Consider the following 14924-nt stretch of genomic DNA (forward strand, 5'->3'; position numbering starts at 1 on the left):
GGCCGCTCGGCTCTCTCACGAGTCCCAGGCCGGTGGCCCTACACCGGAGACCGCCAGCCGCGGCTGCCTGTCAGGCGCCCCACGCCCGCGCCTGTGGCCCGCCGCGCTACCAACCCCGCCGCGCCTACCTGCGAGCCGCGCACACGCACAGGGCCAGCATGGGGAGGGGGCGCCGGGAGAGAAGGAGGAGAAGAAGGAGGAGGAAAAGCCCGTTCCCTCCCTTAGCCGCGCCGCCCTCTGGCCGGCCGCGAGCACAGGCCTCCTCCCTGCGCCGCCGACCTGCGTATCCGCTTCCGCCACCTCCTCACGCCCTTCCCGCCGCTACCGAGGGACCGCGGGCACCTCCCCTCTCCGCTGCCTTCCTCTAGCCCTCGTGGCCCTTGTCTCTGCCACCCGGCGGCGGTGCGGACCGGGACGGGGACGGCGCTTTTCCCGTTTCCTCGGTAAGGGCAATGCCCCGTCTATGCGGTGGGCACAGCTCAGTGGGGTTGGGGAGGCTGCGCGCCGCTTCCCCCCGGGGCTCCTCATCGCCGGAGCCCGGGGGTGGCGGGGCGGATCTGGCCCGGGGCGGCGAGAGGTGCTGGACCAGTGTGCCGGCGGTGCCGGGGTGGGCGTAGGTGGGGTGGCTTCTACTGTGGAATAGACCAGTCCTCCGGGCCCGAGCGAGCGGCCTTGGGCCTGCGGCAGGACGAGGAGGCGTGTGGAGGGGACGAGGGTCGCGGCCGCGCAGCGGGACCCTGTGCCGACCTCCGGTGGGGCGTGGCGGCGTGCGGGGACCCCGAATACAGTGGCGCCGCCACTCCGGCGGGAGCCGCCTTCCCCTGGTGCCCGGCGGCGGCTGCGCGGCATGGGTCTGTTGGTACAGCGGGGGCTGTAGAGAGCAAATAATGTAGCGAGGGTTGGCCTCAGTCTTGCTGTTCATTTAGCGGTCTGTTTTAACCGGCTTCCCCGGCGACAGGGTAAAGATAGGACTTGTGATTGGAAACGGTTTAAGGAAAAATAACTTGGAAAGTTGGAACTAAATTTGTCTTCAGAGTTACGTAAGTCCCAGCTGATGCTGAATGTAAATGAGGCTGAGCCAGCCCTGTCTCTGATCACAAGTGTGCACCGAGGTTACAGTGTTCCAGTTTTTGTCCAAAGTGAGTGTAAACCGTTCAACAGCACCATGTCAGAGAATAGAACACCTTTTATTAAAGTGTGTTTCCGCATCTCGACATATTTATGAATGTGATTTTGATCTCAGCATGTGCTCCAGTTTCAAAGTAGGTATGTCTCAGAAGTAAAACCCAAATGAAAAAAAATATAAAAAATGAAGGTGCTAAATTATTTTAGCCTCAGTGAACTCTCACGCAGGAATGGATCTGTTTAAATCTGTGCTCTTTTGCTGATAGTTAGGCTTGATGACTGTAGGAGTTCTCCCTGATCTGTACAGTTTAACCACTTGTTTCAAGGCATCAGTTTATTGGGCTTTCTGGTGGAGGATAAGTTTTGGTGTATTATGTGTACTTCTTACTGAGGTCAGTGGCATGTTGGAATGCTCCAGAAATTCATTTTTCTGAAATAAGAGATCCTGTTTTTTTTAAGACATAGGAGGAACTCACCAATTTCAAAATGTCATCAGTCAAACGCCTTGTCTATGCAGTCATCCATTTCCTGAGAGAGCAGAGTCAGATGGATACTTTCACTCCAGATGAGCAAGAAAGCTTGGAAGGTAAGTGACAAAGGTGCTAACATTATATATATGTATATATATATAATATCAATCCACGTGTTAAATTGCTCAGTGTGTGTTATTATGGAAAGTAACTGAAGGGACCTAACTGAAACTGCTACCAAATATTCTCTGTGAATAAGATCATGATCTTAATGTTTCTGAGATTATTATTTTAATGTATCTCTCACTGTAAAAATGTTCTGAAGTTACAAAATGCATGCTACCTTAATTTTGAGCAACAGATACTTTGAATCACATCAAGTTAAGCAGTGCTGTAATGCAAACTGTGGTAATGGTTTGTGTATATGTCCCACACATTTTTGCCTGCTTATTCTTTTTACTTTAATGTTTGGTTTCTTTCTGCATTTTATGTCTGATAGTAGCTGTGCTGGCCACAGAGGAAGTAAAATAATTTCCATATATTGGGCTTGGTATATAGGAAGATTTGTGTTTCATACTTAAAAGAATTCCGTGTAATTTATGAGGGAAGGTTAGTAGATCCTAAGAATATGGAAAATCGCATAAATGCTTTGCGTTTCCTTTTCACTTGAGAACACAGTAGTGGGTATTTTCAGTATAGTATAGCTTTTGTTATACATCCAAGTAGACATAGCTACAAAAAGATGGACTTAAGTGCATATTTCTGTAGTGACAGATACTCATTAAGTCTTTGTAACTTCGTAGTATTTGTCTTTATCCTTCATAGAATCATAGAATAGTTAGGGTTGGAAAGGACCTTAAGATCATCTAGTTCCAGCCCTCCTGCCATGGACAGGGACACCTCACATTAAACCATGCCACCCAATGCATTCATACTGCTCTTATTCCTTTTCTGTAATTCTTGTAGACTTCATGGCAGATGGTGTTACAACATGGAATTAAGCAAAAGAAGAACAGAAAGTCTTCATTCTCCAATGAGCATTTCATAGCATCTATTTAAAAGACCTCGGCACTATTTCAGTCTTCAGTTGTGTAACTCCACCAGAGGAGGAATTTGGATATAAGAGGGGGAAGTCTAGGAACAGCAGTGCAGTAAATACCATACAAGCAGCTGATCACTGAGTTACATGAAATATGAGGTGTGGAGAGTAGATTTCCCTGAGGTACAAAGCGAGTCCTGCCTCTCAGAGGCATAAGCTTAAAAAGATAAACCTGGATTGTGCTTCCTTCCAGTGTCTATTCATTTTACGGTAGTTGTTCACTAGCATAAGCAAGTAAAACGTTTATGTTGCGGTATTCAAAGGATACTGTCAAAAGAATAAAAGCCAGAAGATTTGGTTTTGCATCAGAATTTGGAGCATTTGTAGACTTGAAAATCATCCATGAATTTAACCTGTATCAGGTTATGTTCAGCTGATGAAAGAAGGCAGTGTTTTTGGAAATCATATAATGAGAGATGCAGAGAATTCATTTTGTTTTTATAATAGAAGTGGTAAACATTGGGTTATGACTGAAAACTTACCTGATAACATCCTAGAGCAGCCTTAGCCAAAGTCTATATGAAGAAATCAGTTTTAAGATCCTGTTTTCTGAGAAAAAAAATGTTGTCAAACCTCAGTTGTGCTCAAATGCTGATATAAAACTTACCATTTTAATACAGATATCAAATCCTAATTTTAGAGCTGTACCCTGCCAAAAGCATGGTACCATATGCTATGTGTTAGAGGATAGGAGGCGGGCATTCTGAATAATTGACTCAGTTGTGCAAAATATCTCTAGTGCCTGTGGAGTAGCAGTAGCCCAAGTCCCACTCATTGAAGTGTTTAATGTTAGGTGAAGATGTAAAAAAAAAATTATGTTTTACATTGTTACCTATGTACCTACTAGGTATCTGTGAAAAGATGAAATACCGTATTATTTAAGTGTCTGTGCGGGAAGTTAATTTAAACAGCTCCCATTCCCCACAAAACAACCGAAAGAGCTAGTAGCATCACAAATAAAATTGAGACTATCAAAATAACAGCCTAGCATGTATTCAAGCTCCATTTATATTGACAGCCTACGTTCTGCGTGCTTGAATTACATAACAGTGTCAGTGACAGTGTAAACTTCCTCTAGGAATTTTATACTTGCATGAAGAATACAAATGCCTTATCTTGAGAAAAGTGATTAGACCAGAGAAATATACTCCTGTACAACCTAGGATCTAGAGCAGTGATGCAGATCTCTGCTGGTTAGCGCTTGACTCTGTTGTATGAAGTAGAACCTTCACTTCTTCCGAGTTGTATTTTATACACTGTGTTTAAATGGCAGTTAATTTCTCTTTCCTGTTTACAGGTTGTTTTGTTGTGGTGGTTTTGGGGTTTTTTTACTTGTCTATAGCAACTATGTCTGTGAGAGTAAAAGATTCTCTACAATGTGCACATGGATGTGATTTTTTTTTTTTTTTTATTTACTTCTAAGAGCCATGTATTGCAGTGAGTGTGTTTCCAGAATAGTTTAATGCACCCCTTAAGGAGAGGAATGGATATAATTCTTGAGATGGGGAAGATTATGTGTAAGATGAAGCAAGATGATACTGAGTACTGAAGGGGCCTCAGCAGCCCAATTAATATCCAGTGTTCAGTGAAAAATAGCCTTCATGTCTGCTGTGATGCCTTGCTGCTGCTTGCAACTTGTGCTTTGACAGCAAAACATCCTTGGAGGTGTGTGGCACTGGTGATGCTAAGCTGGATTCTGGTGTAGCCCGGGTGCTTCTGCTGTCAGGCAGTGGGTATTAGTGTGAGCCCCAGCTGTTTAGCAAGGAGCTGGTGTCTGTACAGGCCTGCAAGGTGGTCAGTATAACCTTCAGCAACTGCCTAGGCCTCTGAAAGCAGGCTTTTGACATAAGACACTGGAAAAATCTTAGATTAATAGCTCACATGCTGCAGCGAGTCTTTTCCAACTTACTGATGATACTGAGCTTGCAGCAGTTGACGGTGCCTCACTTTGATAATGGGGTAATGGAAGGCTAGCAGTCCAGTCTCTTAAGATACTTTCCTGACAAAGCCAAGTCTTTGCTTTTTTGACTTTACTGGGGTCAGGTTTTTGTATCACAGTAAAACAGGGTAGTTACTGATCTGTCACAGCTTAATATATCTTATGATTTGGAAGTTTCTGGTTTGGCTATGTTTATTTTTACACAGGTTTCTAATGTTGGCTTACATGTTAACCAGTGGTTATTTTAACTTACGGGTTTGTCTTCTAAGAGCTTCTAATTTTGTTATGCCTGTGATAGATAGACTTTAGGGATTATAAATTCCATTTTTCAGTTAAAGGAGAAATGTGGGAGTTCACTGTAACAACTGATTATTTAATGAAAATGCTTAGTACTAATAATACTAAGGATTAAGTTGTTTAAGCGTGATTTCCACTGCTGCACTTTGCAGAAATCTCCTGTGTGATAGAGAGTTACTGTCACAGACTTAATGCCTTGAGAAAGATAAAGGAGGGGGTTTTATTTTAAATTTATGAAAAACTAGGAGAGGTGAGGCATTCAGGGAAGGTAACGCCTTAAAGTAAAACAAATTTGAGGGGAAAATTGGTAAATATACTATGGCAAGTGGATTCTTCTTAAGCCATATTAAAAAAAAAAAAAAAGAAGATAGTAATTCCACTGATTTTATGATAGGCCTGGTAGTAAGTAGTATTAGTATATAATCCTGAATTCAGAATAACCAGTGCTTACTTTTTGGCAGTTAAGTTTTTCTACATAGCAGGAGACAAAGGAGATTAATACAAGTCCTTCAGCACTCTTGCTGGGTAATTTAGAACCCAGAAAACGGATAAATTTTTAGCATGTAACATTTATTTGTAGGAGTAAGTCATATGCATATTTAGCAAAGTATTCAATTGTTACATGTTATCAACATTAATTTTGTATCATACTTTACTACTTCTGAATAATTTATGTTGTAGGTTATCAGATCTTTTTAAAAAATACATCTTCCAGATTTTACTTTTTATTTTACAGGTCTACCTGTAAAATTTTTCCCCTTTCTTCCAGCTGTGACAGAAAATAGGCTCCTCAAACTGGCCTAAGTGTAGTTAACATTCAGTAATTTTATTTTTCTAATTTTGGGTTACTGTTCAGATTCATTATAGTACAAATACATCTCAAACTATATTTATTATATTAACATCAGACTAAAATTCAGTTTAAGTTCTGAGATTCACTCTTTACTGATACTTCGTTTGAATTCAGCTACTCCTGCTTATATATAGTTTGAGTTTAAAAACTAATTTTTCTGTTCAAGCTAGGATTTGCAAAGAGTCTTCTTTTTCGCTCCTCACTTTTCAATCTAAAACATTTAGATGTTATGCCTTAATAAAAGCATTGTACTAGAGTCTCAAGATGATAGGGAAAATAATGATATAATTCAAGATACTATAATGGCAGAATACACACACACAGAATTTTATATAGTAGTTGGCATTGATCTTTTACCTAAAAATATGTGAGCACATTTAAAACTTCAGTTAGGTATTCGGCTCTGCTTTTTTTAAAGTTGATTATTGTAAGTGTATTTGCTTTATTGCAGGTTTGGGAAGGCCATTTAATCCTTAAACAGCAGAATATGTGAAAGGATGCTGCAGATATATTTTTAAACAGGATAATAGCTTGTGATTAATGAAGCATTTTGTTAAACAGTGTCTTCAAATAAACATATTTTGTTCTAAAACAGCTAAGACTAATAAATATTTCGCATTTATTCTTTACAGTAAATATGAGCCTTTTTTTCCCAACTATTATGCCATACAAAAACATGCCAATTGTGGTGTTTTGAGGTGGAGTATGTGACACATGCATAATTATATTATGAATTGTGGTGTTTTCGTTAAATCCTTATGGTTTATGTTTGTTTTTTTTTTTTTTTAATAGTCATTAAGTGATTGAAAGAATTTAAATAGAAGAATTTAAATAAAAATAAATTGAAATAAATTAAAATTTCAATACAAATGAAATGAAAGAATTCTGGTTAAAGAATAACGGCCAAACTATGTATGGATTCTTTATCACATATATTATTTTTCTGCAAGCCAATGTTAGGGGGATCAGGTAGCTTCTCTTTGTTTTATGAGAAGTTTCAAAGAGCTGCCTTTACTAGCTGAATAAGAAAGTGAACCACATCAAGAAATCTGGAGAGGGACATTTTACAAGGATGTGTAGTGATATGACAAGGGGTAATGAGTATGAAGAGGGTAGATTTACATTAGATGTCAGGAAAAGATTCTCACTGTGAAGGTGGTGAGGCACAGGTTGCCCACAGAGGTTGCGGCTGCCCCATCTCTGTCACTTTTCAAGGTCAGGTTGGATGGGGCCAGGGACAACCTGGTCTAGTAGAATGTGCTCAGGTCAGGGGGGTTGGAAACAGATGATCTTTATGGTTCCTCCCAACCCAAACCATTTTATGATTTATAAATGAATTAGTGAAATTATACTTCTCTTGAGAAACTGATTTTTTTCTTTTTTTTTCTTTTTTTTCTCTTGTAAGTTGCAATTCAGTGTCTGGAGACTGTGTTTAAGATTAACCTGGAAGATACTCATCTTGCACCTCCACAGCATTTGATAGAAATTTTCACAAATTCTTTTCATAAGGTAAGAACTCGATTAGATTCTAGAGTTACTCTCCCAATAGATGCTAAGATTTCATATTGTATACACGATCTTGATGTGCTGTTTAGGTCAAAATGATGTGTAAACTTAAGGAATACATGAAAAAGTGAGATTTCCATAAAAGTTACGAGAATGAGAATCTTTCAGGGCAGTGAGAGGAGCTGATTTCAGCTGGAGAATTCCATGCAGAAAATTCTAAACAGTGGATGTCTCATTTTCAGTTGAAGGATTGTACCCTTCAGTTAAGCATTTTGCAGTTCCCAGAGATAAATGTCTGCAAGGTGCTTGAGGTCATTTGCAGTTTGCTGATGCTTCTGCTCCCTTCTGAAAATAGTTTAGTTGCTCAGTTTTAAAAACATCCCCGTGAACACTAAACTTGAAATGGGAACTTCAAAAATGTTTACTAATACTACGGGTGATCTAGGAACCCCAGTACAGGAAACACAGGAGCCCACTAGGTTAGCAAGTAGGAGAGTCAGAAGTAAAAAAACCAACACTGTAGAGACACACCAGCTTTCTTTCCCTTGATGTCCTTAAAGTGTGTGGAGAGCTGTAAAGGGATTTCAGGAGCAGAAAGCAAGCTGTCTTTCTCTTGTAAGGATGTTTTTACTTCCTGTTCACTACAGAAAATCTGGTTGTTTGTTTATACAATGCTGCCCAGGATGAAGGCAGTTTTTAATACAAAATCAAGGCAAATATTTTAATTAAAAAAATCTTGGTCTGTTTGCATACAGAATGACACGCTGTCTCTCTCGGATTCTTTACCAGAGGATGTTGAAAAGGCTGATCAGTTGAAGGATGAAGGTTTGTAATAAACACAAGAATATACATTTTATTCTTTTAATAAGACTTTGGGGTCATCATGGTTAGTTACAGTATAGCAGCTGGGCTGTACAAAGCCTTAAGCTTATATTCTCTGGTGATTGTTATGTTATAAGAAGGGTAAGTGAATTGCTCCCCCTGGGGTTTAAGAAAATACAGTCTGTTCTCTCCCTTGCTCGTGAGGTTACGTAAAAGCTAAGGGACAGAATATAAAGTCCTGGGCAATATTCCTGAATAGTAGACGCTCTAAAGAATGTGCAGTTATTTTTTGGTGTGTTACGGATTTCTCTGTCCATGAAATTGCTACACAGGTTTCTATTTTGTATTGAAAAGGCTATGTGATATCAAATGTTATGTGCTAGCTGAATTTGAAAGCATAGGTAGAAAGCTGACCCAGCTGAAGCCAGTGGAAAAATTTTTACTAGGGTTAGTATTTCACATATGTGAAATAATCTGTGTGCTCTGTAAAAACTGCAGAAAAACCAGTTATTTTCACTTTTGATAAATGTTATTGCTGTTACATAAGGGAAAGCAGCTGTAGCACGGAAGTCTTCACTAATGCTACCCAAGAAGGGAATACATTTTGTTTGTCCCAAAAAAAAGAAGTGGAGGAGGCATGTAGCACTAATAACAGATGTGAATTGTTATCAGGTGGATTAATGCTTTATAAATCACTTTTTTTTGACCTGTTGGGTTTTCAGATATTTGAGTTTTCTAGGAAAAATAACTAAGTTTCTAATTGCAAGACAGAATTAATCCTCTTAAAAATTTCAGGATAGTGATGTGGAAAAGTTCTGGTGTTTTTGAGAATAAGTTCCATGTTTGTCTTGTCTTAAAACTGGCCATCTGTAGTCATGAATGCAGTTCATTACTGGCTTTGAAAATATGTTTTCCTAATTGGTGAAGTTATTCATTAGCTCTTGAATTCTAAGGATGAGTGCTTGAACAAGGTTATGTCAGAAGTGAAGCTTAATTAGTAAGTTGTAACATACCTGCTGTACATGCTGGCTTTTCATTTTGCTGTGTGTTACTGCCAGCTCATGGAATTGAAGAGTATCTGTAGCACTCAATATGGTTATTGGACTGTACTGATAGTCAGCACATTCCAGGTGTGGGTATTATAGCAATACTGGGTTTAAATCTGTGACTTCTGACTTATCTGTCAGCCCACATGGGTTTATGGAAGTCTGAGGAAATTAAATTAATGCATGCTATGTATTAGTCTTTGTATGGTGTTACTAAAGCAATTTCATGTCTCTACTGACAAAACTGAAAGGGTCTCTGCTTCAACAAAGGGCCATTGAAAGAGTCAGCTCTCAGAGGCATTACTAAGCAGTTTGGAACTGCATGAAATGCCTTTGGTTAATTTCCCATAATAAAATTAAAACTTCCTGTCCTGCTGTTCTGTCATGTTAATCCTCCTAATTTTATCAGGTTAATAAATGGTTAGAACGGTGGTGCCATAGGCAGGGGTTTCGGTATCTAGAACACAGGACTCAGCTTAGGAGGCCAGGTCTACTGTCTGCTGATGGAGCTGGTCTGACAGCTGTTTTCATAGGAGGCTTGCCAGGCTCATCAAGAAAGCTTTAAACCAGATGTGTTGGGGGAGGGGGGCATCATTCCATCCCAACACACCCAGTCAGTTGCAGCACCTATAATAAATGCTTGTAGCAATGTAGATGTATTCCAGCCACTCCTGCCAATGAGCCAGCTTCATTTGGAGTTTGGCTCAGATGCCTCTATACAAACGCCCGTAGCATGGGGAACAAACAAGAGGAATTAGAGATGTGTGCACGTCTACGGGGGTATGATATAATAGGCATCACAGAAACATGGTGGGATGGCTCCTATGACTGGAGTGTTGGAATGGAAGGCTACATGCTCTTTAGAAAAGACAGGCCTGACAGATGGGGAGGGGGAGTTGCCCTTTATGTTAGGGATAGGCTGGAGAGTATGGAACTCTGTCTGGGGACAGGTGAGCAGTCAACAGAGTTTATGGGTCAGGGTTAAAGGGAGAACAGCAATGGGGGACATTACTGTGAGGATCTGTTACAGACCGCCTGATCAAGAGGAATCTGTGGATGAAGCACTCTATAGACAGGTAGGAACAGCCTCATGCTCACAGGTGCTTGTTCTCACGGGGGACTTCAACCACCCTGGTATCTGTTGGAGGGATGGTACGGCTCGGCACAAGCAATCCAGGAGGTTCCTCGATTGTGTGGAAGACAACTTCCTCCTGCAAGTAAAAGAGGAGCTGACAAGGAGAGGTGCCATGCTTGACCTCATGCTCGCGAACAGGGAAGGGGTCATTGGAAATATGATGCTCCAGGGCAGCCTTGGTTGCAGCAATCACAAGATGGTCGAGTTTGTGATCCTCAGGACAGTGACAAGAGCCTGCAGCAAGCTCACTGCCACGGACTTCAAAAGAGCAGACTTTGGCCTCTTCAGGGATGTGCTTAGTAAGGCCTGTTCAGGGACGTGCTTAGTAAGGTTCCACGGGATATAGCCCTGGAGGGCAGGGGGGCCCAAGACTGTTGGTTGATATTCAAGGATCACCCACTACAAGCTCAGGAGTGTTGCATCCTGACTAGAAGGAAGTGCAGCAGGAGGGCCAGGAGACCTCCTTGGATGGATAAGGAGCTGCTGAGGAAACTTAAGAGGGGAAAAAAAGGTGAAAGCAAGGACAGGCGGCCTGGGAAGAATACAGGAATGTTGTCTGGGAAGCTAAGGACCAGGTTAGGAAAGCTAAGGCCCAGTTAGAATTAAACTTGGCTAGCGATGTGAAAGATAACAGGAAGGGATTCTACAGGTACATTGCGAATAGAAGACTAGGGACAACTGGGCACTCTCCAGAAGCTGTCAGGAGAACTGGCTACCCTGGATTTGGAGAAGGCTGAGGTTCTGAATGACTTCTTTGTCTCAGCCCTCACTGGCAAATGCTCTGACCACACCACCCACGTCTTGGAAGGCAGACGCAGGGACTGTGAGAACGAAGACTTTAGGCCCACTGTAGGAGAGGATTGGGTTCGAGACCATCTTAAGTACCTGAACGTACACAAGTCCATGGGACCTGATGAAATCCATCTGCAGGTCCTGAAGGAGCTGGCGAATGAAGTTGCTAAGCCACTGTCCATCATATTTGAAAAATCATGGCAATCAGGTGAAGTTCCTGATGCCTGGAAAAAGGGAAATATAACCCCCATTTTCAAGAAGGGGAAAATGGATGACCCAGGGAACCACAGACCAGTCAGTCTCACCTCTGTACCTGGCAAAATCTTGGAGCAGATTCTCCTGGACGGCATGCTAAGGCACATGAAAAACAACAAGGTGCTTGGTGACAGCCAGCATGGCTTCACTAAGGGGAAATCCTGCCTGACCAATTTGGTGGCCTTCTGTGATGGGGCTACAGAACTGATGGACAGGGGTAGAGCAGCTGATGTCATCTACCTGGACTTGTGCAAAGCGTTCAACACTGTCCTGCATGATGTCCTTGTCTCTAACTGGAGGGACATCAATTTGATAGATTGACCACTTGTTGGATAAAGAACTGGCTGGATGGCCCCCAGCAAAGCGTTGTGGTCAATGGCTCAATGTCCAGTTGGAGACCAGTAGTGAGTACTGTCCCTCAGGGGTTGGTGTTGGGACCAGTCTTGTTCAACATCTTTGTCAGTGACATGGACAGTGGGATTGAGTGTGCCCTTAGCAAGTTTGCTAATGACACCAAGCTGTATGATTTGGTTGATATGCTGGAGGGAAGGAATGCCATCCAGAGGGAGCTCGACACGCTTGTGAGGAGGGCACGTGCCAGCCTCATGAAGTTCAACCATGACAAGTGCAAGGTCCTTCACCTGGGTCGGAGCAATCCCAGGCCCAGCTACAGGTTGGGCAGAGAAGAGATTCAGAGCAGCCCTGCAGAGAAGGACTTGGGGGTGCTGGTCAATAAGAAAATGAACATGAGTCAGCTGCAGTGTGTGCTCGCAGCCCAGAAAGCCAATTGTATCCTGGGCCGCATCAAAAGGAGCATGACCAGCAGGTCGAAGGAGGTGATCCTGCCCCTCTGCTCTTGTGAGACCTCACCTGGAGTATTGTGTGCAGTTCTGGTGTCCATAAAAAGGACATGGAACTGTTGGAACAAGTCCAGAGGAGGGCCACGAGGAAGATCAGGGGACTGGAGCACCTCCCGTATGAAGACAGGCTGAGAAGGTTGGGGCTGTTCAGCCTGGAGAAGGGAAGGCTGCGTGGAGACCATAGGAGTATGAAGGGGGCCTATAAGGATGGTGGGGAGGGACTCTTCATCAGGGACTGTAGTGATAGGACAAGGGGTAACGGGTTAAAACCTGAACAGGAGAAGTTTAGATTGGATAAAAGGAGGAAGTTCTTTACTGTAAGGTTGGTAAGGCATTGGAATGGTTTACACAAGGAAGCTGCGAACACTCCATCCCTGGCAGTGTTCAAGGCCAGGTTGGACAGAGCCTTGGGTGATATGGTTTAGTGTGACTTGTCCCTACCCATGGCAGAGGGTTTGGAACTAGATGATCTTGAGGTCCTTTCCAACCCTAACTATTCTATGATTCTATGATTTTCACACATGTGTCATCGATCACCACTATCATGCTTTTCAGTTATGAGTGTTCTCTGCCCTGAGTTAGGGAGATAAATTACATAACTCGAGAAAGTCCGTTTCATAGAATCGTAGAATCATAGAATAGTTAGGGTTGGAAAGGACCTTAAGATCATCTATTTGACCCATATCTTCTATAATACTTTAATTCTGTAACTGTTACTTATTTCTGTTTGTATGTCCTTACAAATGGAATAACTTTCCTCACTTTGTGTCCACCAGACTGATTATCCTCTGCTCTCAGTAGAAACTGGCTAATAAATGGCAAATCAGAATCAGATACCTGAGTTTTCTTCTTTGGTTATTACAAAACTAGGAAGTACTCTACCCTCTAGGCTAGTAAATACTTTAATTTACTTGTCTACCCTTGTATATCACTTGACACTTTGCCTTAATATAAGCTATGTAAGAGCATGGATTATGTGCAGGTTTGGGTACAGTAACAGTGGCTTGATCCTTAAAAGATCTGGGTATTACCACAGGATAAATTATAACAATAGGTAGTATTTTTGTTACAGAAGATACACAGTGAAAAGTACAACCATTTATGGGGTTTTTTGTCTTAAGATTTTTTGTCTGGCATTGAAATAAAGTATTAGAATTGCTTTTCCTTTTGTTCTGAATTGCTTAATCTCAGCAGAAATAGTAGGTCTAGCTATTTATCTGTTTTCTTAGTTAATTTTAAGCTGGAGAGTGAGCAAGAAAGGTACCCACTGATATTAGCTCCAACTTACCCTGCACCCCAGGTTATCTTTAGTTCAGAGCAGTGTCAGAAATTCCCACTTTAATAGTCATTGATGGCAGTTTTGTTTCAGAGTAATGTTAATTGCTGCAATCTCATTGAGTGCAGCTAACTTGCAAGTCTTTCATTTGACAACAGAATCTGATGTACAGACTTTTACCTTAGATCAAAGGAAAGATGTGCAGATGGTGGGCCTCTAGAACTGAGGCAGATACGGTTAGGTATCTGTGTATATTCAAAGTATACTTGTATATTTTGACAGCATAAATGTAATTATATTTTTAGTTTGCCTTCTCACTGGCAGGGATTGCTCACTATAATTACAGTCTAGAATAGCATTATTAGGAAGAGGTGATTTTGTACTATCTTGATAATACTTAGTTACGTAAATCTGATTTTGTTTATTAAGCTCTCCATATTCACGAATAAATGCGAGTATTGTTGTTTTCAGTTAGTACAGGCACCAGACTGCTTGCTGCACGGTCTTTTGCTTTCTATCAGTCAAGCTCTTGCAATGACTGAACTTTTCTAGCCTTTGCTTACGCAGTTATCTATGTCTGTAGTAACCTGTGGACCTATTTCTTCTCTTGCTTATTTTGGGAGAGATATGGAATATTTTGCCAAAATACAAGAAAGTCTGCGGAAGTCCATCATTTTCCTGACAAATTCTTAACATTTCTGGGAAACCAAGGCTTCTGTAGGACCTAGCAGGCCAAAGATCCATAGCTGCAGGACCAGGGACAACCTTAAACTTGGGCACTCTGAACTAGGACTTTTTTATCTACTATCCTCTCATCAGGAAAGAAAGAAACTACCAGGTCTGGACTGTGCTGGGGAGGAAAGAATGTGTAAAATATCTATCTTTTGTTTTGAAAGACCTTACTCCAGATTTTTTTTTTATATAGAAAAGTAATTTTTTTTTTCCACTGGCCTTAAAAAATATGAAATATGAACTTCATTATAGAGTATAAATTCTGAGCTTTGGTAGTGATAAATGTTACCTCTGAATCATTTAGATTTCATGTGCTATGCCTGCTTTTCATCTTAGTGAGTAAACTATGTGGCATCGGAATGTTTAGTGCCACAAACAGTGTTTAGTTTGGCTTTTGTTTCATTGCCCATGTTAGATGGGTAGTTACAAGCAAGTTGTTGGAATGTGAGAAAATGAGACCAGAAAGGAGTTAACATGTAGCCTATCGGATTATGAGGCTTTGCAAAGATAAGACTGATGAATCTGTATTAGAGTGGAACTGCAATTACAATTACACTTCTCATCAGTGATCTTTGCTTAAAGCAGAAACTAACTGCAAAGTATAAAATAGCAAAATAAGAAGGGAAAGGTTTATGTGGTGGACTACAGTGCACATAATAAACTTTTCAGACATAGTAGCTATTTTTGTTTGCATTATTCCATGCTAATTCTACTTAA

The 14924-nt window shown here is 41.4% G+C and overlaps 2 protein-coding genes across 2 annotated transcripts in view; one reads left to right on the plus strand and one right to left on the minus strand.

Moving 5' to 3' along the window:
• Positions 1-293, minus strand: part of NLN (neurolysin) — a 35922-nt gene extending 35629 nt beyond the window's left edge. Inside the window, exon 1 of the mRNA XM_065663127.1 lies at positions 129-293. Within this exon, the coding sequence (XP_065519199.1) occupies positions 129-160 (32 nt within the window). The 5' untranslated portion in view covers positions 161-293. The remainder of the gene's footprint in view (positions 1-128) is intronic.
• Positions 1-14924, plus strand: part of SGTB (small glutamine rich tetratricopeptide repeat co-chaperone beta) — a 27387-nt gene continuing 12463 nt past the window's right edge. Inside the window, exons 1-4 of the mRNA XM_065663134.1 lie at positions 1-443; positions 1585-1711; positions 7189-7292; positions 8045-8114. Of these exons, the coding sequence (XP_065519206.1) occupies positions 1612-1711; positions 7189-7292; positions 8045-8114 (274 nt within the window). The 5' untranslated portion in view covers positions 1-443; positions 1585-1611. The remainder of the gene's footprint in view (positions 444-1584; positions 1712-7188; positions 7293-8044; positions 8115-14924) is intronic.

The sequence above is a fragment of the Lathamus discolor genome, chromosome Z (assembly GCF_037157495.1).
Source record: "Lathamus discolor isolate bLatDis1 chromosome Z, bLatDis1.hap1, whole genome shotgun sequence".
NCBI classification, from domain to species: Eukaryota; Metazoa; Chordata; class Aves; order Psittaciformes; family Psittacidae; genus Lathamus; species Lathamus discolor.